The sequence below is a fragment of the Callospermophilus lateralis genome, chromosome 13 (assembly GCF_048772815.1).
Source record: "Callospermophilus lateralis isolate mCalLat2 chromosome 13, mCalLat2.hap1, whole genome shotgun sequence".
Taxonomy (NCBI): domain Eukaryota; kingdom Metazoa; phylum Chordata; class Mammalia; order Rodentia; family Sciuridae; genus Callospermophilus; species Callospermophilus lateralis.
Genome location: NC_135317.1, coordinates 25,421,352 through 25,446,895, shown reverse-complemented (window position 1 = coordinate 25,446,895; position 25,544 = coordinate 25,421,352). Strand labels below are relative to the sequence as shown.

General features: G+C 35.5%; 1 protein-coding gene across 1 annotated transcript in view; it reads right to left on the bottom strand.

Annotated features, from left to right (window-relative positions):
- Positions 1-1,096: 1,096 nt before the first annotated feature.
- Positions 1,097-25,544, bottom strand: part of Taf3 (TATA-box binding protein associated factor 3) — a 178,536-nt gene continuing 154,088 nt past the window's right edge. The window contains exons 5-7 of the mRNA XM_076872971.1: positions 7,502-7,751; positions 4,613-4,719; positions 1,097-3,051 (exon numbers count right to left, since the gene is read on the bottom strand). Coding sequence (XP_076729086.1) covers positions 2,937-3,051; positions 4,613-4,719; positions 7,502-7,751 — 472 coding nt within the window. The 3' untranslated portion in view covers positions 1,097-2,936. The remainder of the gene's footprint in view (positions 3,052-4,612; positions 4,720-7,501; positions 7,752-25,544) is intronic.

Genomic DNA, 25,544 nt, shown 5'->3' with positions numbered 1-25,544 from the left:
AAGTCAGAATACTCTGATAGCCTCTGATTTTCTTCAGGACGTTTGGAACCACACATCAGACGGAGGATAAAGATCCTCACTGTACTTAACGCCAGACACCTTTGCAAGAGAAACACCTTGTTGGCTACAGAAATTCTGCTTTGCCAGTTACACCTGGCCCCAAAGGCAGATTATCGCACCAGAGGAGCAGCTCAGTTTCCTGTGAGTGTCTATTTCTTAAATAACATCACCTCCAATAAAATCACTAGCCAGGTAAGCTCTTTTCCTGACTGCCTCTCTTTATGAAGTATGGATGCCACTCAAATGACAGTGCTCTGATAAATGAAAACAGGTCACATTTTACTCACAACGGGGAAACCTCTAACTCTCCAAAGGGAAATACCTCTCATTCCTCCGCATCTAGTTCTGTCATGTCACAGAGGCTCCTCCCATTTCTTCTGCTTGAGCTTTTCTTTTACTAATTGTTCTGGCTTCCAAGTTGCTCTCTTTTTCTTCTTTATTCCTTTCTGGAGATCGACTATGACCAATTTCTAACTTTTCTTTGTAACACAGATGTTTTATTTTCTAATCCATATTTCTTTTTGCCAGTTTCTTGAACTTCCTTTGATTGGTGTCACAGACAGCCATCCAGTAGACTGAGACCACCAGTTCATTTCACACAGGCCACTGAACAGTCATAAGATGGTGGTAACTTTTGGTCTCTAGTGACCTGGACTGGATTCGACTCACTGACCTAGAGGTGAAAGGCTCTGTATTCCATTACTAATCCCTTGAGCCATCCAGCCCCCTGAAAATGATTCTTTGGTTTTATTATTGCAAAGACCATTTATAAAATCATGAACTGGATTTAGGAAAGCAACCATGAAATAGCAAGGGACAACAAACTGATTGAAATTCCTTAAATGTAGTGCGGGCTGAAGTCTCTCAGACAGTAGGATTGGGGGAAAAGTTCTATCTAGGCACCTCCGTTATTATTTCAGTAGCATGACCTGCTCACTTAAACGTGGCAACTTTAGACCCACTGACCATGCCTCAAGGAACTAAATCCTAAATAAAGAAAATGGAAAAGCAAACTATGAAATAGCCAATAATCTTTATTTCGCACTTCCCCCACCCCTCATCCTTCTCCAAAAAGCACTAATGGGTATATTTGTGCATGTGAAAATACTGTATAAAGTATTTAGAATGATCTCAAATTAATAAAACAAAAAACACATATCTCAACATAGATGCTTTGTTGTTAAGGGATAGAAAAATTCTGGCCTCTAGAACAAGGAGGGTAATGATATCCTGCACTCTTAAAAGGTCTACTCCATTTCCACTGATTTGCAGTTTAACATTCATGGCAGAAAACCACATTTCTGTAATCACATAATGTTTTAAAATATGACTAATTCACACACTAATATCAATTGATTTGGCAATAAAAAAAATCACATTTTCTATTAATATATTTGTATTAGGTTCAAAGCCCATATGCTAATATTCAAGATATCCATTACACGGGCCCAAATTGGGATTATTTCAAAATCAAGTAAAAGTCCATATTTATTCCAAAGTTGCTAAAATATGCTAATAAAGTTAAATTTGATGTTTTTACATTAAAAATAAAATATTTGGTTTACCTTTCAGATATCTATAACATATAATAAATAGTGGGCAGTATAGTAATATAATAAAGTTTTGTGATACCCTGAAATTTGATGAGTTTTCTTTTTAAAAAATTCATAATATACTTCATTTCAGCCTTAAAGCACAATATCAATGAACAAATTTGTAGAAATAAAACAATATAAACACAAAATGCTACAGTATTTTTTTTTTTTTAACTTTCATGGAACCTACATGTCCTTTTAATATCAAAGAAATTTACAAAAACAAAACAGATAACAAACAAAACAATTTTAAATCGTAAATTCTAGATTTAAATTGCTTTGTTTTCCTTCCAACTGCTAGGGTCCTTTTCCCCCCACAATATTTTGGGCACTGCACGGGTCCATTCAGCTCAAGGTAAATTACTCTGAACTATGGCTCTTTTTCTCTAGTCTCTTTGCTTATTTATATACAGCAGTAATTACAGACATGGCTGAAATCACAGTGGATTTCAGAGAAAGCCAGAATTAAACACGATAAAAATTTAAAAAATAACTACTTCATAAATATTTATTATTTACATTAAGGGAAATTTTTTAGTATGAAGAGTTTTTATACAAGTTGGTGAAATGTACAAGCAGTGAGAAATGACTCCGGCAGTTTAAAGGGCAAAATTAGAATGCAACAGAGATATAAAATACGTTAAACAAAAATAATTTGCGCAGAAGCAAACAGGACATGATAGAAACCTTTTTCTTAAAAAATATAAGGTATTTCACAAAAGCCTGAACATTTTACATGTTAGTACTAAAAATGGGGTTGGGGGAAGCTTCATATATTCTCATCACAAAAATATTTACCAGTACTCCAACTGGAGTTTTCTTTTATGTTATTATGATTATCTTACTATAGAGGGAGAGAAGTTGAAAACTGTATACAGACTAATGATATCATCCTTAAATTACAGTCAAGGCAGTTTACACATTATCTTCTCGTCTAATACCTTAATGAAAAGGCCCTGGAGAGAATGAAGGAAATCAAAAGGGAAGATGTATGGTCTTTTTATTAATAATACTTGTCACTGGTAATAGAAAAATGGAGGTGGCAGCCCTGAGGCCACGCCTCTACTGTAGAGTTCTTCCTGCCACACCACCACCGAACCACAGGCCAGTGTGCTCAGAAGGGAAGATCCAGAGTGGATGGCGCGTTGCTGTCCTCAGTCTTCCCAGATTCACTGTCTACAGGGACCGGGGCACGTGATGCGGAACTGCGCCAGCTCCCCTCCAGAGGTGCCAGGGACAAAGCCTGAGCTGACCCTGCTTGGTCCAGTCCACATGGAGAGGTCAGTGAGCTCGATGCTTCCTCTTCTTGTGCTTTTTGTCCTTCTTCTTGTTGGCACACTTGGGGCAGAACCACTGCATTTCTTCTGGTGGTGCAGCCATTATTCCCACACAGGGCCTGATGTTAAAGACACATCCAAAGAAACAAGTTTTATATATGCTCATTCTTTTTCTTTCAACGTTTTATAATAATTCTTTAAGTCTATGAAATATTTACCAGAAATCAAAGTCAAATGGCTTGAATTTATGCAGCACTATTGTTGGGCACTTGATTATACTTTATAGTGCCTCTTTTATAGGCCCCAATGGAGGGCTTAATTACTTTGTTCATTCTTTCAGCCAGGAATAGTGTAATTCTTCTGAGCAGTGGCTTTGTTTTTATTTCATAGATATCATACATCATAACTGAACAGACATCTTTTAAAATCTGATACCTTAAAGATAAATTAAGAAGATTGTATATATTTTGGTCATGTTTCTTCAGTTTTGAGGAACCACTGAAGAGGTTTTAAAAACACACAAGCTGTCTTTATTTCTCCAGTTTGTACCAAGTTTACCAAGGGGTCACCTTTTAATGGGATTTTTCAGGTACCGTAGCTCTCTCTCTTTTTTTTTTTAATATTTATTTTTTTAGTTCTGGGTGGACACAACATCTTTGTTTGTATGTGGTGCTGAGGATCGAACCCGGGCCGCACGCATGCCAGGCAAGCACGCTACCGCTTGAGCCACATCCCCAGCCCAGGTAACATAGCTCTTACAGAACATTAGTGGAGAGGAAGGAAAGGGAAACACTATGTCTCCTTTCATTTTATTTTTTTGTGGTACTGAGGATTGAACACAGAATCTTGTATACTGAACCATATGCCCAGCCCTTTTTATTTTGAGAAAGGATTTTACTAAATTTCTGAGGCTGGCCTGGACCTTGTGATGCTACTATTGTAGCCTCACTGGGAGTATAGGTGTGCACCCACCCACACTTGGCTTCCTCTCATTTTTTTTCCCTCACAGCATTTGTTAATTGTTTATTTACTAAGAAGAACTACTCCTAAGCCACATATTCATGTTTTATAGTTCAGGAGCATAAGTTAGTTACAAACTTCTAAGTTATTCACTCCAAAAAATTCTTTATATTCCAAAAATCACTTTGCACTCTAAAAGACACCAGCCCTCTTCATCTCCTCAAGATCTTCTATGGAATCATAATTTCTTAAGAAATCTACACATACCTTCTTTTTTAGTTCAGTCACAAACTTACAGAGAGCTGCAACCCTAGGGTGACTATGAAAGTTCCAATAATATAAACCCACAGATGCTTGGCCAGAAGACCCTGCATCTGAGGTTTCCTAAAAGTCATGACAGAAGTCATGGCAGTTACTGTCCTCCACATCACTATCCTTCCTGGCTGATGGAGAAACGCATGGTATTTCTCCTCTAATTTACTTTCACAAAAAGGATAGATAAGCAAAATATCCAGAATTGAGGCTGAATAACAATAGTACTCTTGGTTTTTGAACATCATCTCATTTTCTGTGCTCCATGATTTTACTTCAAGTACTGCTTTGAGGGTGGCCTGAAGGCACTAAGCTACTCTGCAGAACACTTCTTCTTAGGAGTATCCTGTGCTGTCCTGACTAAATAGCAGCCACCAATTGTGGCTGGAGGTACTCTGAGACACTCACCAGTGGTACCAGTCGTCACAGTCATCACAGCCGATCATAGGACTCCCATCGTCAGGTTTGTTACACCCAGGACAGATCCAGATCTGATTGCCCCACTCATCTCGGATCTGACATTATCACAAGGGGAAGGAGCAAAGACAGGGAGTGGGGAAGAAGAACCGAAAAGAGGCCAGATAAGAATTATGACATTATCCTTGTAAGCCTAATAAGCTGACAAATTAAGCTAAAAAATATCACAGATTAGCACTTTCCAAAGCCATGATCACGATCATCAGTGTTCTGGAATCGTGTGAAAAAGAAAATAGCTAAGTGATCAATGATAAGACATTTCTAAACTCTGTTTTATGAGTCATAAAGAAACAAAGTATTTATATAGTATCTATGAGCATATGACCTGTAATCTTCATCTGAAAAAAATCCTTTACCACAAATTTTTAACAATTAGGGTCTTTATGGTAGTAACGATATTTTTGAAAGCTATGGAGCTCAACTGTGTGTAGTTTCCCCAATCACATTCCTAGGCATGGGATTAATATATATGGCCCATGTGCAGGTGTCCCCTTATTACTCATTAGCCAAACCCTTCCCCTGAACTAGATGATAAGATCAAGGATATAAAAGAGTGGTTACTAAGTAACTTTCCATTCCCTTTATGGCATTTTTAGAAAAGTACAATCAACTAAAGGGCAAATGAAATAAGGGGCTCAGGAGGCCAATGAGCTACACATTTAAACATGATTTTGCTATACCTATTGAAGATTCTAATTTACTTTATTAATATAGCATTCTAAATAGGAAGCATCTCTAATTTTACTACTTCCTCAAATTTCACATTATCAAAATGAATCTGGGGAAAATACTTCTACAATATGGGCATAAAGGCAATAGGTAAAAGCAAATCTTAAAATCCTGTATTTATTTATTTATAGTGCTGGGGATTGAACCTAGGGGCACCTGACCACCAAGCCATATCCCCATCCCATTTTTAAATTTTTAGACAGGATCTCTTTAAGTTGCTTAGGGCCTCGCTAAGTTGCTGAGACTGGCCTTGAATTTGGGATCCTCCTGCCTCAACCTGCTGAGTCACCAGAATTACAGGACTGTGACACTGCACCCAGCTAAATTCAACTATTTTTTTAAAAAAAATCTCTATAAGGCCAATTACACTGATATAAAAACTTCCTAAAGAAACTTGTAGGTAGTTCTGACATAGCCCTCTTTCAGGAGAAACTATCAGGGAGAGAATCCACAGATACCATACACCAGCTCACCAGTGGCTGACACTGCTCTAGCATCCTAGGCCCTCAAACTCTCGTGCATGGCCAGTCCTGCCGCTGATTGGCCTTTCTTGCAATTATCAAGCTGAGACTGTGCTACATAAGAAATTTAGCATAGCATCCATAATTACATCTAATCTAAGTTCTTTCAAATATATACTACTACTTTGTTTAATCATTGTAAAACAAGCTTTGGATAATTAAGAATGAAAAAAACCAAAACTATGGGAATTTAGGTGACATCTCTAACATCATACTATTAGACAGTAACAAAAATCAGCCTTTTTGCCCTAATCACACATTCTGTCCTCTGTCTACAAAGTGTCTGTATAGGAGTTAGAAGGCTTTTGAACCACACTGTCTATTACAATCCGACCCATCTCCACAACATCCACTATAAACAAATGGAGGTTGAAGAGATCAGGTATAAAATCTTTCTCAATCAATACACATGGAGTGATGTTGCCTTGATTAAAAACCTATAGCAATTGGTCCTTGAATTATTCAATCTGATGATCACAATTTTTTATATCACATCTTCTATTTTGTCTTGAATTGGCAATACTTTATTTTTCATACTGTATTCTCTCTGAATATAGTTAATATTTTCTTTTTATATTTCTTTGTTTCATGGAGAGTTTCAAATACTTAATGATTTGCTGAAATTACCTTAACTCCTTGAAGCATGAAATATTTCATGGTTCATAGCAAGAGATGCTATGAGTCCCCCGACCACCTCCCACAATGCCATCCATCATTAGGCTAATGCATCCCGGTCTCCATAGCTGGAGCCATACAATGTCAATGCTTCAATGCATCAAAAACATTTATTGTGTGTGTGTGTACTCTACAGTACCCACAGAACTTATCTTATTTCCATTTTTTTAACTTCTCTTTTTTTTTTAAGTGGTACTGGATTGAACCCAGGGCTTTGGTCAAGCGAGGCAGGCAACTGACCTCTGAGCTACATCTCTAGTTCTCAGAATTTACCTTTATAAATACTTTATTACTAGATTGGATTTAGGGTTTGAATAAAACCCTGATACTGTTAAGTATGGGGAAAACACCTAAAAAGAATCCTGGGACAATGTGGATTCATTCAACATGGTGGGTTTTACATCTAAAGCTTCCTGGATACTCAGGAAGCTCTGTGACTTAAAAAGTTCATTTCCATTTAATATTCTGGATCTTGCCAATAAAATATAATTAGTGCTGTAACTCAGAAACACCAGCTGGCTCATAAAATCTATGTATATTACATAAATTATATTCTTAAGTGAATAATTTAATTGTTTGATCAAGAAATTCAACATGGAATTTAAATTTCATTATTCATCTATATAATTTCCACATTGAGATTATTGTATATAGGAATATGGTCATATTCCAAAATAATACAAAGGAATGAAAAACAATGTTTTGAAATTATTCATGGAGACTGAATATGCAAACATAATGCTTTTTAACCAAAAGCTCAAAAATACAATGAAAATACTTTTCTGTTCCTGAAGAGTTGCCTCCAAGACTCAATGAAGACACATATATATCACTCATGACAGGTTCTCAAGTAATGCTCTCTTCACTACTATGAAAATGAAGTACACATACATACCACATAGGTGCTGACCGTCTCAGTCACCACACTTCGCACAGGGGCTTTGGAGCTTCCTGCTCCAGAGATGGCAGGGGATGAAGATGGCATCAGAGCTGGGCACGCTGTGGCTTGGGCAAGGAGTGGCAATGGTAGGGGCGTAGGGCTCACATGCACAGGTACAGGGGTTGGGGTTGGTGGTGGGGTTTTAGGTCTATTCAGAGAAGGGGCTGGCTTAGCCTCGGGGGCTGGAACCACTTTGCTGATGACACTGTTGACAAAAGAGAAAATTAAAAGTCAAAATGGGATAATTAAATCAAACCACATATTTTTAAAAATTATCACAAAGTAACTTTCTTTCTTTAGTAGCAAAATATGAGTCCAGAGACAGTTAAAGGACTTAGATTTCAAGGCTTTTATCAATTTACCTCAACTTGTTCAGACTGATTTTTATCTTCCTAAATTGCCCCCAATGATTTATTATTTAGATTTTTTTTGTACAAAATACACATGCCTCTTTCATCAAAATATAATGGGTGGATTGTCGTTTCCTGTGGCTGAATCATACACCCTCTGTTGGCTTCAGGTTTGGCAATGTAACCCTTGTGGTCAGTGAAGGCAACTGTGAGTGACATGCCGCTTTGAGAACCTTCCTGGCCTTAAGTTTGCTTCAGACGAGTCTCCCTCTGTCCTCCTACAGTCACTCCTCCTCAGGTGTGTTTTTAAATTTTTGTCCTTTGTAATTCTGCCTTTGTAGATACCAGAAACAATTCACAGTGTTATATTTGATGTGTTTTAAGGTATGTGGAAACAGCACTTCAGTATATTTATCCTTTGGTAACCAGTTTTTCCCACTTAGATTTTAATATTTTTTTAGTTGTAGTTGGACACAATATCTTTATTTATTTTTATGTGGTGCTGAGGATTGAACCCAGTGCCTCACATGTGCGAGGCAGGTACTCTACCACTGAGCTACAGCCCCAGTCCTCCCACTTAGTTTTTTAATTTTAATTTTTTGCAGTTCTGGGGAATCAAACCCAGGGATGCCCTTTTTAAATTTTGAGACAGGGCCTTGTTAAGTTGCCCAGGCTGGTCTTCAACTTGTGATCTTCTTGCCTCAGCCTCCTGAGCAGCTAGGATTGTAGGCATGCACTTTCACACCCAGCTACTTCTTACTCATGTCTCTTAATTAATCCATGTTGATATACATATGATTTATTTATTTAAATTACTATATAATATTCCATGGTATGAAAAAGCTGACTTTTTTTTTTTTGTCTACCATCCTACTAAAGGTAGAACATATGCACTTGTAGATGTTACATGTTAGCTTGTAATTATGCTTAAGAATTTTCCTAAGCTCTATCGCAAGAAATAAAGTTGCTGGGCCACAAACTGCCACTCCTCACCATCACCAAGCTGCTTTCTAAAATGATTGTAACACTGGGTGTAGTAGTGCATGCCTGTAATTCAAGCAACTCTGGAGGCTGAGGCAGGAGGATCACAAATTTGAGGCTAGTCTCAGTGACTCAGCAAGGCCCTATGCAACTTACTGAAACCCTGTCTTAAAATAAAAAATAAAATGGGCTGGGGATGTGGCTCAGTAGTAAAGTGCCCCTGGGTTCAATCCCTAGTAACACACAAAACAACACAAAACAGGAATAACTGTATCATGGACTGGTTATGTAGCTCAGTGGCAAAGCACCTGCTTAGCATGTGTAAAGCCCTGGGTTTCATCCCTCAGCACCATAAAAATAGTCAAACAGTCAAACAAACAAAGCCACTGCACTGATCTCTCACTGTTATTCCACACTTAAGATATAGCGTTCCCCAAAAGTTCAGGTGTGAGACGATCCAGGTATATTCAGAGCTGAAATGATTAGGTTATAAGAGCTGTAACTTGAGTATGGATTAAGCCACTGATATGGATTAACTGGGTGGTAACTGTAGGCAGACAGGGTGTGGTTGGAGGAAGCAGGCCACTGGGGGTGTGCCTTTAGGGTTTATATTTTGTTCCTGGTGAGTGGAGCTCTCTCTCTGCTTTCTGTCATGAACTGGCTTTCTTCTGCCATATCCTTCTGCCATCATATGGGCCTTTGGGCCCAGAGCTATGAAGTCAGCCAACCATGGACTGAACCTCTGAAGCTGTGAGTCAAAATAAATTTTTCCTCTCCACTAACTAAAACAACTTCCAAGGCCCTGCTTTTTTTTTTTTTTTTTTTTTTTTTTTTTACAAAGTGAAAATAAACAGTTGCCTCAGAGGGATGTAGAGAGAACCTCAATATAGGCAAAGACTTCAAATATTAAATTATTCCAAAAAGTCCACCATTATTTAAGCAAATAACCAATTACTAGAGCTGGAGGTGCAGCTCAGTGGTAGAGCATGTGACTGGCATGCTTGAGGCTCTGTGTTTAATCCTTAACATCCAAATAATACCACCACCAACAAAACCCTCAATTATTGCTGTCTAATTGCTTCTTGCTTGTTTCCTACAAGTATGATTACCTTCCTAATTTGGATGGGGCTAAGGCTAAGATAACTTAACAGGTCTGTTTTGCAGGAGACACTTGATAAATGCATAATATAATTAATAGTGAATATTTACTGAGCATTTACTATGTGCCCAGATTCTCTAACCACCAGAAAGCCAATTCTGGGCTAGGCACTGTGCAAAATGTTTACTTGCCTTACCTCATTTGATACTCATGATAAATGAGATAAGCTATTATTCTTTTTGGCAGAGAGAGTAAATAAATTTATATAGATTACTATGTGAAATAGGCAGGATTTAAATTAGGTTGTCTGACCTTAACAGCTATGCTATACTGCCTCTCAGTGCTTGCTAATGAGGTTTGCCTTACATACAAAATAGGAATGCAAAGTTATTGCTATGCGTTTATGTCTAGAGAGGAGGAATTCTCTAAAATTCTAAAACACACTATTTCTGAATGCTGTTTTCCAAAATAGTTTCATGATTCTGGAATCAAAACTAAAGGGAAAAGCAAGAACCCAGAGAGATCAGAACAAATATTTCTGTCCTGAGGGAATTTACACATTAGGCAAATATAATTTTTGTTTTGATAAAGAAGATATATCAAAGCCCAGGATCTGTAAAAAGTAGAAAGTCTACCAGAAATCCTTACTCATATTAAGGGTGTCCAAAGGGCTATGAAACAAGGTGAGAATGAATCAGAATCTAAGGTACACCTCTGATGTTCTAGGATATTATTTTTAAAGTAATCTGGATTTATAATGCATAAAAGTACCCAGCACCAATCATCCTGAAAGGAATTTACTTAAAATATGGGCCTCATATTATTAATACAGGTAAATATTTAAGAAAAAAAGCAACACATAAATAAAGAAAATCAGACACATATGGATGTGAGGAAACACAAGGGAGAACAAGGAGATATAACAGTCAGTAAACAGAGACTTATATAAAGACCACAGTTATTAGAATTAACAATTTTAAAACAACTCTGCTTAAATGTTAAGAAAAAAAAGTCAAAGCTTGAAAATATCTGCAGGTGGCAGAAAGTTATGATGAGTGACCCAGTAAATTTGAAAAGGCCCACACAGACTTAGGAATGAAAAACTACAGTAACATATTTAAAACTCATTTGTAGATTTAAAAGTAGATTAGAAATAAAGACAGAATTATAAACTGAGTAGTAGAACAAAAGAAACTTTCTAGAGTATAACCCGGAGAAGCAAAGATAATACAACAGAAAGATCTAATTAGAACATGTTTGATCACACCTCTGCAGGAAAAATGGGACACAGACAAAGTTAACAAAGAATATCTAAAACTTTTACAGAATTGATGAAAGATACTAATCTGCAGATTTAAGAAGCTCAACAAACCCCAGGCAAGGTAAATAAAATAAAATCTATATAAAGGCATAACAAAACTTAGCTATAAAACTTTACCAACCAGAAAAATCTGAATAGCGGTCAAGGGGGGAAAAATTACTGTGAAAGAACAGATGATAGGTGCCTTCTCAACCAGCCATAATGAAATCTATTAGACAGTGGAATAAAATCCCCTTCAATGTGCTAAAGAAAAATAAATTGTCTTTGAAAACATATTACAGAAACAAGGGGGGGGGGAGACATTCTCAGGTAAACAAAAGCTAAGGATTTGCCACCTGAACTCCCTTACTAAAAGAAACACGAAGGAGAAGTCCTAAGTATTTTGGCCCTAAAATCTCTTTACATTCTTCAAAATTAAGAAGCTTTTAAAATGTGCACTGTACTTTTCAGTATTTGCTATATTAAACATTATGAAGAAATTTAAAAATATTTCTTTAGTAATTCATCTAAAAATAACAGTGCAGGGATGTAGTTCACTGAAAGTACTTGCCTCATGTGTGTGAGGCCCTGGTTTTGATCCCCAGGATTGCAACAACAAAAAATGAGACAGATAAAAGTAACAAAAATGAACCCAATACACATTAACAAATAACATCTTATTTTTGTTATGTATGAAAATTACTATATTTTCAAGGAGAAAAAATTTTGTGAGGACTGGCAATGTTGTATATTTTTGCAAATCTCCTTTAGTGCATGCATATATAAATGGAAAAAGGAGGAGTATTTTAAAATCCTTTTCAGATACTAGCGTAAATTCATTTCTGATACCTCACTAAAATGCAACAAGTGGTAATATTTTTAAAGTCAGTTGCAATTTGAAATCACATAACAAGCTTCTCATATTCAGTTATACTAAAATTCATTCATCTGTCCAGCAATTTGAGATGGGGTCTCCTCAGATGTCCAGGTTGGACTTGAACTCCTGGGCTGAAGTGATCCTCCCCCCTCACAGTTTCCTACTTAGCTAAGACTACAAGCATGAGCCACCATACCCAGTTTTGCATACTACTTTGGATATATCATTTTTTAAAAATTGTATGAACTTTTTTTATTAATTTATATGTAGTGCTGAGAATTGAACCCAGTACCTCACACATGCCAGGCAAGTGCTCTACCACTGAGCCATGACTCCAGCCCACCACTTTGGATATATCATTTGCCCACTAATAATTATATAACAACAAAAAGAGATACAAGAGAGACAACAGGATTGATACATACATACACACACACACTCAAGTACATTTTAACGATACAGAATAAAGGCATATTTGTACATGCAAATAATATACTTTCATCATATCCATGCTCATTTCCCATTTTGTTTCGACTTTATTATTTGTTAGCTATTGTGCTGGAAAATGTTTGTTGGAGTAAAGACTGAACCTGTTGCGTAAAATAATATATTCATGTGCTCTAATGACAGCAGTCATCTGAAAGTGAGAATCAGCTCAATTATGAGTTGTAAGGTGATATATATATATATATAAACTAGGGGGGAAAACCCTCAAATTACATAAATTACATTCTCAAAAGACATAAATCCAAGACAATTAAGGTTAGGTGAAGCAAAACAATAAGAAGACCCCCAAAACTAAGCAAATGAAGATGTTTTAAATCTTGGGGTAGGAAAAGATTATGTAAGCACCTCATAGCAAGCAAAAACCATAAAGGTTTTTCAAGTCATAGGTTTTTCAAAAACTGATTTGAATGCACAACTGTTTTATATGGCATAAAATACCATAAGCAAAGTTAAAAGGAAAAAAAAAAGAAGAAAATCATCTGCAAAATATATGATAAAGGGTTCAATTCTTACTTATATAAAGAATTCTTAAAAAAAAAAACAAAACAAAACAAAAAAAACAAAACAGCAGCAACAACAAAAAACCCAAAACCTAACATTCAAACATGAACAAAGGGGCAAAGGTAAAATAAAATTAAAAACAAACAAAAACAAAACAAAACAAAAAAAACTAGCAATAGGCAGGAAAATATGTTCTGTATGGTAATCAAAGACACGAATACAACAATAAAATGCCTTTAAAAAATAAAGATAAAAAAATGAAACAACACTTGGTGCTGTCAAACTGGGGGAATGCGAAGGTGGTTGGATGGAATTTCTGAATGATTATGACACTTTAAAAATGTATAAGCTCTTTTTTTTTGTGTGTGTACAGGGAACTTAACTCAGGGGCACTTGACCACTGAGCCACATCCCCAACCCTATTTTGTATTTTATTTAGAGACAGGGTCTCACTGAGTTCCTTAGTGCCTTGCTTTTGCTGAGGCTGGCTTTGAACTCATGATCCTACTGTTTCAGCCTCCTAAGCCACTGAGATTACAGGTGAGTGCTACCATACCTGGCAAAAATGTATAAGTGCTTCACCAACAATTCTACTTATAGAAATTTATCCTGAGGAAATAATTAGATAATTATGCAAAGATACAGGATAAACAGTAACATTTGTAACTCAGTTTATTACTGCAAAATAATAATAATAAAAAAATTAAAATGACTGTAATCTAAAATACCCTTAAACAGAGTATTGGGTAAACACTACGTCAAAAATAGCATCTTGTTATTTGAAGTGGTGACCCATGCGCGCGCACACACACACACACACACACACACACACACACAAAGAAAACATACACACACACATGCATATACATACACATGCATATGATATGTCAATCCAAAAAAAAGAGTTGTAGATAATATGTATAATAGAATATAAATTTTATAAGGAAAAAAAAAAGCAAACAAGAATGAGCATAAAATCCCTAAGCTAAATAAAATGGCTCTACAATTCAATATACCTAAATTGATGATATCCTCATTAATAGCAATCAAAAACAAAAGGGTCAAGGGAGGGACAGAGAAAGAGAATACATGTAACAATGCCATTATTTTTACATAATTAAAATACACTTGAACAGGCCTTAGATATTGCTGTGGGTTGGGTGTGGTCTGTCCCAGAAGGTTCATGTGTTCTGTGCTGGGTCCTGGGTGTGATATGGGAGGTGTTGCAGTCTTTAAGTGGGGGTGTTATACATTCATATATAGTTCTCATTCAAGTGTGAGTAATAAAAGGAAAAAACTGAATTGGGTGATCAGTGTTGATAAGCCAAACTATCCCTTTTCAAGGGATTCATTGTATAATACAGGCACTAAAGTGAGCCATATTTCTTTTTTTTTTTTTTTAATTTTTTTTTTCCAAAGAGAGAGTGAGAGAGGAGAGAGAGAGAGAGAGAGAATTTTTTGATATTTATTTTTTAGTTATCGGCGGACACAAAATCTTTGTTTGTACGTGGTGCTGAGAATCGAACCCGGGCTGCACGCATGCCAGGCGAGTGCGCTACCACTTGAGCCACATCCCCAGCCCCGAGCCATATTTCTTAACTCTTGATGTTTAAGAGAAAGTTCACTAGCGATTGAACTATTTTGATTTTAGTTTCTCAGTGACTTGTGGTAATTGAACATAATTTTAAAGGCAATCTTTTAATTATTTCTTTATTACTGTAGAAAAATGTGTAGCACTATAACATAATACAGTTTCTCACCCTTGGTGAGAAAAGCTATCAACACTTAATCTAACTATTGTAAATATAATTTTGGCTTCCAACTGGCCGTCTCCAGTGCCACTTTTTATTGTTTCATACTTGTAGAGAGTGTTTTGCTTCTATAAAGTTTCTCCCTGAAGTATCACTTTTTCCCTACTATTTACTTTCACAGCAAATCTCCTCCAAAGCTTTCTGTTGAATGTACAGTGCCTCACAGAGAAAGCAATGCCGCCCACAGCTGTGTCCCACAATGGCGCCATGCTGCTAACATTACATCTTTTGGAGGATTTGGTCATAGTATCCTAACTGCTATAAACACTGGGGTTATTCATACCGATGTGCACAAGGAGGGACTTCAGGCAGGATTTCTTTACCTGTTTCCCCACCACAAAACAGTGAAACAAATAGAATGGGTCATGAGCTGCTTGGCCTGTAATGCAAACTCACAGCTTGACAAGTCAATAAAGAGCCAATCCTGGCCTCCCCAGCCCCACAGAGCCTCCAAGGTTAGAGGCAAACACAATTTGGATATGTTCTGCACAGGGAGTTTAATGATCCTCATTATTCAGCTATTGTGGGCAAACACTATGAAACCAGTAATCTAAATTATCAAAGTCCAAATAACTGGCTACTAAACTGCACATGAAGTTCAAAAGTTCCCTCACAAAGGCTTACTTATTACCCCTAAAAGTGAATAGCCATTTTAAAATGGTAATAAAATGATACTATAGGTTAAAAACTATGGTAATCATGTCCATGAATTTTACATAATCCTCTGAATAGGGAAATCTTTCAATAGAGAAAAACTACACTGATTAAAAAAAAGTTCCTTATATCATAACTTACTTTTCTAAGATCACATTATTTTTTAATCACTCTCTGAAATACCATCTGCGTTTAGAACAGATTCCCATGATGTATTTTAAACTAACCCTTTCTCACAACAAATGGAAGAAAGAAAAGAAATCACTTGAGATTTCACAAGTCATATTACTATTGGTCAGTCTTCTTCTAAGCCCAGAAATACAAAGCACCCAAGTTAGGAAGTCAGCCTCTGACCTTCACACCCTCACAGACTGAATAGATGGACAGGTACTGTGAAGATGACTCTATGTGACATCCAGGACTAGGCCACAGAGTGCACTGCAGTTTTAACCTTGCTCCCTTTTGCATCACTTGCTCTGGGGGAGCCAGCTTCCAGGTTGTGAGGATGCTGAAAGCTGCCTCATGGAGAAGTCTACAAGGCCAAACATGAACTGGAGTACATTGTCCAGCCTTGCTGAGGCCTTCAGGTGACTGCAGTCCCAGCAAGCAACTGGACCAGAAATCTGAGCCAGAATCACTCAACCCCCTGAAGAAATTAGGAAGTAACACATATTGCTTTAAATTGCTAAGTTTTGGGATCATTTGTTTTATAAAAATTGAAAACTAATGTACCAATTATTCACTCTCTCTAACTTAGGTATATAAACAAGTATTCAAAATTTGGGAGAAATTATAATTTCGAGTATCAGTAGTTAAGATGCCAAACTGTAACACAGTCATTTCCATATTTCATATTGATCAAATATACAAAAACAATTATGAGAATCAGTTTTATGTTGATTCTTCAAATCAATCATTATTCCTCATTCTTTTTGATCCTCACAGCTCAAAAATTTTAACATTCATAGAATTATAATACAACTATAAATGGATTTAATTCCTCAAGCTCATGGTTTGCCTCTTGAATATTTACATCATCTCATAAAATGGATATTTTATCTTGTCATAGCCCAAGTACACATCAAGTAGCAAACATTTTATCTTTTAATGCAGGCATGACCTATTTGAAAAATAAAATAAATTGCATGAAGTAATTAGAGAAAAACAGACATTATAGAATCTTCATTTCCAAGGGAGAGGCCCAAATTATTTTACTATTGTCAAATATTCAAAATCTGTAAAATATCTTAAAAGGGCATGAATACTCATACAAGCAATGTATAAGGCCCATTTCCTCATATTTGCACAGATACATATATGAACAGTAATAATAATTAAAATAAAAGAAATTGAAATGGTAATCTATAAGGTAAGGAATGTAATAGGTATAGGGAAAGCCAGACTTTTCTAGATGTATCTTGTCACAGATTTCAACTTTGGAATCAGGTAAATGATTTATATATTCAGAAAATTGAATTTTTAGAAATTGCTTTTGAATTGAAAATAAACTGAAAATGAATAAACCTTAATGTATATATAGCATGATGAAAAACAAAATAATTTCAGGTAACTTTAGAAGGACAGCGTTTTGTTCACACATCCAAAGCAGAATTTATTTTAAGGTGGAACTCTGAAAATCTTACTGTAACTTCATTCAATAGTCCTGTTTATTAGGAGTAATAATGGCATTATTACAGTCAGACTACTTTATACTGTTCTTATAAAATAAATAATAATTATGATAATGTTGCTAACATACAAGATTTCTAATGTAGCCAGGCGAAGTGGCATATGCCTGTAATCCCAGCAGTTTGGGAGGCTGAGATAGGAGATCATGAGTTCAAAGCCAGCCTCAGCAAAAGTGAACTAAGCAACTCAGTGAGACCCTGTCTCTAAATAAAATACAAAATAGAGGGGATACGGCTCAGTAGCCAAGTGCCCCTGAGTTCAGTCCCTAGTACAAAAAAAAAAAAAAAAAAAAAAGATTTCTAATGTAAAAGAAGCAGAACTAAATTCAATTCAAAAAAATAACAATAATGTTAAATCTGAACTAGAAATAATACAAAGTGATAATTTTTTCTTTTAGTTTCAAATGTACCTATTTGGCAGATCTGACCCATAAAGGCTTAGAAATAATGGTATTATTCCTGTAGCAATGGGAATGTATATATAGGACCAGATCATGATTCCTAAAAACATTTCCCAATACCTGGAATCAATGTTCCTTGAAGGTATGGCTAATTTCAGGACTATGGAAATACATTAAAAGACAAACTTAGGGACTGGGGCTCAGTAGAAGAGCACATGAAGGAGTTACCATTGGTCAAGATGAGACAATTAGAACATGAAAAAATGAATGAAGGAGAAAAAAAGAAGAAGAGAGGGAGGCAAGAGAAGAGGGGAAAGGGGAAAGGAGAGACAAACCCTACTAATACCCAGTGATTACTTGATCATCACTAGAGGTAAAGATGGTATCAACTTCATTAACTCCTATCTTTGAAGAGTGGCCAGTAAAAAGAAGTAAACATTTATCCTGCCTCTCCCGGATGAGATATATTTTAGAGTAACCCAAATTTCCTAGTTGATGAAGAAAATATACCTTTATTGAAGGATTTTATTTAATAAGTGTGAGAGGATAAAAAAGGTTACCATTTCCCAATGCCTAAAGAAATGACTGATTAAGCATCGCTTAAGGGTATGATACACAGAAATGTTTACTGATATGATGTAATAAGAATAAAGCATCAAAATAAACTTGTGAAAAGAAAAAAAACAAACAAACTTGAATCTAATCAAGTTTTTAGGCTAAATGCCCATTACAGGGATAGAATAAAAATTTAAATTCTATTATAAGGAAGTAAACTGCCACCCATGGTGGCACAAGCCTGTAATCCCAGTGACTCAGGAGGCTGAGGCAGGAGGATCACAAATTCAAAGCCAGCCTCAGCGACTTAGTGAGAACTAAAGCAACTTTATGAGACTCTGTCTCAAAACAAAAAGGGCTGGGGATATGGCTTAGTGGTTAAGTGCTCCTGGATTCAATACCCAGTACAAAAAGAAAAAACAAAAAGGATGTAAACAGACAAAATCAGAAACTTAAAAAACACTGTACTGTATAAATGATCTGGTTTCTTTATCAAGTCAACTGGAGAGCAAAAAGGAGGAAGAGGGAGGAATGTGGAGTAGAAATAATAACTCTAGATCAAAAGTACTAAAGAGGTGTTAAGTCAAAATAATTTTTGGAAAAAAAAGAATTTTTGAGACAAATGGAGAAATCTGAATATGGACTCTGTATTAGATAATAGCAAGGAAGATATCTATGTATTATAGGATAATAACGTTGTGATTACATAAGAAAACAGCTTTTTTTTTATTCTTTGTGGTAATGGGGATTGAATCCAGAGATGCTTTAACCACTGAACTCTGAACATCCCCACCCTTTTTCTTTTAAAGAGAGAGAGAGGGGAGGAGGAATTTTTTAATATTTATTTTTCAGTTTTTGGTGGACACAACATCTTTATTTTATTTTATGTGGTGCTGAGGATCGAACCCAGCACCCCGTGCATGCCAGGCAAGCACATTACCGGTTGAGCCACATCCCCACCCTTTTTCTAATTTTATTTTGAAACAGGATCTCGCTAAGTTGGCCTCAAAACTTATGATCCTCCTGCCTCCTGGGTCATTGGGACTACAGATGATTGCTACTGAACCCAGAGAAGATAGTCCTATTTTTATTTATTTATTATTATTTTGTTGTACTTCAGATTGAACCCAGGTATGCTCTACCACAGAACCACATCCCCAGTCCTTTTATTTTGAAACTGGGTCTTACTAAATTGCCAAGCCTGGACTTGAACTTACCATTCTCCTGCCTCTACTTACAGAGTATCAAGGATTATAGGCCTGTGCCACCGTGCCCAGCAATAGGCATGATTTTAGAGCTTCAGACTGAAGTGTACAGAGGTGGAATGACATAGGCCTGGATTTGCTTGGAAATGCTTTGACAAAAAAGAAGAACAAGATCAAGCAAGTGTGACAAGAATTTAAATCAAATCTATTCAGGTGATGAGTATGTTAAAATATATCATTTTAGTTTCTCATGTTTAAAAATGTTCATTTAAAAATGTTAAAAGTTTAAAAAGAAGTTGGTAATATGAATACTATCCAGAATTATTTAGGATCATAAAATATAATAAAGCTACACTGCATATGTATTACTATATCAATAGGATACTATGGAAACTTCTTGGGGTAAAATGTTATTCGTGTGATTAATTACTTGAGTTAATACATCCTTGCTTTTATTTTTCCTCTGTGATTTTCTCCTTTTCAACATTTTATTTGCCCTGTAGGGCTCTACTCATATTCAACTTTCTCCACATCTTTCCAACACTTTCTACCTGGAATAATTATGTGAACTTCTATGTGAGTTTAAATTACCTCTTCTAGCATTTTATACTTTTTACCTTCTATTTTGATATTTACTTTATGTACCTGAGAATGGACATCTGATTCAAATCTTTCATATTCATGTCTATCTCCTCTGATATAGTCTGTACTATGTATATAATAAAATTAACATCTGTTAAATGCAGATCAAGTTTTAAAAATATGAACTTAAGAAAAATATAAATAAATATTTAAAAAAATATAAACAGTGTTGTGTGAGGGCACTTCAAGGAATCTTTTCAAAAACCCCAATTCTCAGGGTCAGAACTTCTAAAAGATGTTGTGATTTCAGAAAACTTTTGCTTCTCTGCAGTCAAAAAAAGGCTATTGGTAAGGAAAAGCAAAGTCAAATAAAACTGAACATTCAACATGGATGAAACTTTACTTTCAATAGTCCCTGAGCTTACTGTCTACAGAGGAGGATGAGTAATAACTTAGATGATTTTATGTAAAAACATTTTAAAGCTGTAAGTTAACCATAAAACACAAACCTTGTCTATGTTTTTTTAAAGAATCAAATAACATTTCAAGTTATTTGAAAACATTAAAAGCAATAAGATTATATCCAGTGAACTTGAAAAATGAACAAGATTGTGATTAAGATCTGTATCTTGCTGAAGAGTTATAAAATTCAGTCATCAAAAAGTCATGCTTGGAAAAATCCAACATTACCACTTCAAAATATATTAAAATTTAAAAATAGCTGGTTTTCATCAAAAATCACCATGTTTTACATGAATTCTTATCTTCCTTTGTTATAGCAAGGAAAAAACATATAAATATTTATGCCACGTGAGACAGACAGACATACACACAATCTGTGTGGCTAAAACAAGTCATAAATGACAATATATGATATATATTCTTATGTGAGTGTGGGCAATGTATGATATGTGCACATATATGTGTGTTTACGGACTAGATATGATGTGTGTGTGTGTTTGTGTATGCATATGCCTATGTCATACTCTTGACCCTTGCAGTGTCTTTTCTTAGACTGTCTCTTTAATATTATATTTTTGAAGGGCTGGGGTTGTAGCTCAGTGGTAGAATGCTTGCCTCTCATGCATGATGCACTGGGTTCAATCCCCAGCACCACATAAAAAAGAAAAAACTAAATAAACAAAATAAAGCTATTAAAATATTATATTTTTGATAATAACAAGTGATGTTATAAAATGAGAATGAAGAGGATTTTAATGACTGATTTGGAAAAGAATGTATACAATGATTAAGCTGTAAATATTAGAATAAGAATATATTTTTTCACACTCCAAAGAACAAACTTGTTAGAATAAACATTAACAAGGGCTGGGGTTGTAATTCAGTGGCAGAGTGCTTGTCTCACACACGTGAGGGGCCCTGGGTTCGATCCTCAGCACCACATAAAAAAAATAAGTAAATAAAAATAAAGATATTGTATCCATCTACAACTAAAAAGTATTTAGGAAAAAAAAAGAATAAACATTAACAAAATATTCAATGAACAATCACTTTGATTGTTTTGGGATTTAAAGAAATTTCACAAACACAAAGAATATTTATTTAAAAAGTGTCCAAGGCAAGTTGAAGCAAAAAAATAAAAAATCTCTATATACACATACACACATTTATAAATATATATATAAAATAAAAATTTCTAAAATTTTCTATAAGGCAAGAAAAGACTTGAAATTATTCTACTGATCTCAGATTCACATTCAAGTTAAGATCATCCTAAAAGAAAATAGGAAAAGGTCACCACAATTCTTAAATACCTAAAGGTCTGATTCAAGGATTCAGTTGAGTTTTAGAGAGCTGCTTTAGATTTTGGTTCTCAATTTTTCCTAGCATCCTCTAATGATGATCTGGAAGGGCAAGAAAAGCTTCAAACTTAGCCAGAGGGACAGTTAGGAGACGATGGAAGTCAGCTGCACTGTTTCCTTTTGGGGGACCCTGGCGCAAGTGATGCCCAGCAAAGGAGCTCAGATGGGACTCTAAAACCCTTCTGAGACTCTTCCTTCTCTATTCTCCCACTCCTGCCTGCACCAGCCACGTGGGCCCTGCAGTGGCAAAGAATTTGAACTGACTGGTAATCTTTGAAATGTTTAAATTTGTGTGTTTTTTATAAGGAGCACAAATAAGCAGAATAGCCAAATGCCAGAGAGTCTGAAAATGTATTCCCTATTTATGAGCTTGTTCTTCTTCTAATTTTTAAAAATTAAATACTGACAATATTTTAAGCATAAGTATTGACTGACAGATATATGCATGCATACAGAAAAATAGTTCATGCTAGAAAACCCAGAAAAAAAGCAGTGAAGCAGCAGAGGAATTCAAAGTCTATGTGGTCAGCATTCTTTTAAAGTGGCCTAAATTTATAAGGCAATCTGAATTTCCTTGCATCTATTGTGAGCCAAATAAATAAAACAATGAAAATGATAAAAAGTAACAAAACATTCTGCCTTAGTCATTTGGCTTTGAATTGTTTGATGAACAGAAAAACAGAACACAGCCATTTACTGCTTACAGTTGTGATTTGCCCACTCTGTTCATCTTAGTTCCAAACAAATTAGCCTAATAGCATCAATTACTCTCCGTGTTCCTCTGTGTTTTACCAGAATTCATGTGTTCCTATACAGATGAATCAGTATTTCTCAATTGGGTCACAATATACATTAGAGTTATCTTCACAAACAGGTTAACATCCAACATTATCCGGAACTTTTCTTCTGATTAAAATAAAAACTACAACAATTCCTTCAATTGACATATGATCAATTGTAACTGAGTCTAGAAAAAATAAAATTCCACTGGGAATTTTGAAGTTCTTTTTAATTATAATAAAGTTTATAAAAATATTATACTTAAGCTATAGCACATTTTTAAAAACAAAACAAAAAAAAACTACAGACATAGTTTATGCATATATACCAGGAATATTTTCAAACTTTGGGTCATGGTCCAGTACCAATTACTATCCTATTTTTCTCCGTTAATATTACCTGCATCTGGAACTGAAGGGTTTTGTTTCAAATGATGAACTATTATAAAAGAAATGCTGGCGATTACAACTCCTCACATGGTAAGTATTATTGGTATCTTACCAAGATCAGAAACTAGGATGTCATATTTTTAAAGACAATCATATAGTATATAGTAATACAACATATATTTTATAGTTTCTACCAAGTAAGTTTTAATTTAGTATTTATAACATATGGGAAAACTCTTTTTTTTTTTTTTTAAAGAGAGAGAGAGAGAATTTTTAATATTTATTTTTTAGTTTTCGGCAGACACAACATCTTTGTTTGTATGTGATGCTGAGGATCGAACCCAGGCTGCACGCATGCCAGATGAGCGCGCTACCGCTTGAGCCACATCCCCAGCCCCAATATGGGAAAACTCTTAAAAATTTTCTTCAAAAAGCTTGCTAATATTACCAACAAAATTTATATACATTGAAAATTCAAACTCAAGAATATTAAATTTGACTAAGCAACTTCTCTCTAATACCATATTTCACACTTGACAGGAAATTTAAAACAGCACAACTTTTATGGAAAAAAATCACAATAGCAGATGGTTCACAGCACCATGAAAAATATATATATATATTTAATTTAATGGCTTTAATATTTAGCATACCAGAAAATCTAAACAAAATAGAATAAAGAACTTACAAATTAAATCTCTACACTGTAGAACAGGCACCTGCTGTGCTGGCCTATTTCTATGCAGCACCCATTGGCCCTTCTTCCTCCAGCCCTCCCCCTTCTCTTTTTAGTCCATTTGGTTGGGATAGGCTTTATTCTGCCAGACACATGAACCAGGCCAATTAGAGCATCAGACTCCATGACTACAGTGATTGTTCGGGGCTGGACACATGATATTAGCTGGGTCACTGAGAGGCTGCTCTGGGACTTCTGGGCCTATTTCCACTGGGTTGAAATACTGGTGGAATATGTGCTTGAAATTGCAATAGGTATCAAGTGGGGCAAAGCGAAGCTCGATGCTCAATATCACATATTCTACAAAGTGTCTAGAAAAACTGTATAGTAACTAATGTAAGCAACAAACAGAATTCTGATCTTTAAAAAAAATTTTTCTAGATAAATTCTATTCATCTAAAAATACTTTTTGTGTTGAGGATACGGCTTAGTGGTAAAGTGGTAAAGTGCTTGCCTAGCATGCATGAGGCTCTGAGTTTGATTCCCAGCACTGCAAATTGCAAAAACAACAACACAACCTCCAAATAAAACCAATAAATAAACTTTAAAGTGTAGAGCATAAAACAGTATACCATTCCTGAAATTCACAGGAGCGTGCATGAGACTCTGGGTTCAATCTCTCAATCTCTCTCTCTCTCTGTCTCTGTCTCTCTCTCTCTCTCTCACACACACACACACACGAACTTATATAGATAAAAAGTTTTTTTTAAAAGAGTACTATCTAAAGTACCAGATAAAAATGCTTACTTGGTAACATTGATTTAATAGTGGCAACAAAAATATATTGGCCTTAGAAACATGAATTCACTATATTTATCATGTCCGTTTCCCAGATTAATTTGATACATGAATTCTAAAGTACAGACATTATTGCAAAGAAACAAATTATCTGTAGCATTATATTTTACATAAGTAAGGCACTCAGTGAAGAAAAATCCAGCTAAGATGGTGACAGAGCCAAGGACCTATGTATTTCAGAAGATATTTGGGAACAGCCTATTTGGGAATATGATTACTTAACCATATCAACTATTCTTAAACAAAAGCTTCAAGCAGAGAAGAAAGGATTTTCTATAAAATGCACTCACACCTCTATGAGTGAATGGATCTCGCTTTTCATATAAAATTATTATTAGTTTCCCAAAAGTTTAGAATGATCAGATTTAATCAATTCTTTCAACATATAGGGTAAGTAGAAATTGGGATGGAGAAGTGAACTTGTTGCTATGACTAACCTGATCATGTGGTTCAGAAGCTTTCTGTGCTTTTTTGGAATTGGTGAGAGGAATTTTGAGATGCTTAGCAGAACAAGCTGGAAATACGTTAGATTGTAGAACTTAGTGGCTATTCTGGTGAGAGCTCAAAGATTAGAATGCCAATAGGACTGTGGACAGTGAAGACCAGGCTCAAGAAGGTTCAGAGAAGGAGGACTCTATTGGAATTTGGAGTAGAGGCTATTCATGTTATTCTGGCTGAGAAGTTGTCTACATTTTGCCCATGTCCTGAGAGTTTCTCTGAAGCTGATTTTAAAAGCAATGAACTTCTTAACCCAATAGAAAAATGTCTAGGCAGCATAACATTCAGGTGGTGGCATGGATATTGTTGATGGCTTTTAGCCAAATTTATTATGATAATTAGGAGCAGAAAGATTTGAAAAATTTGGACTGGAAAGGTAGGAGTAAAATTTGGGCTAAGGAAGTTGCCATTGTTATAGACATTATGCCTCTAAAGAAATGCTAGATTTTGCCCAGAGACAATA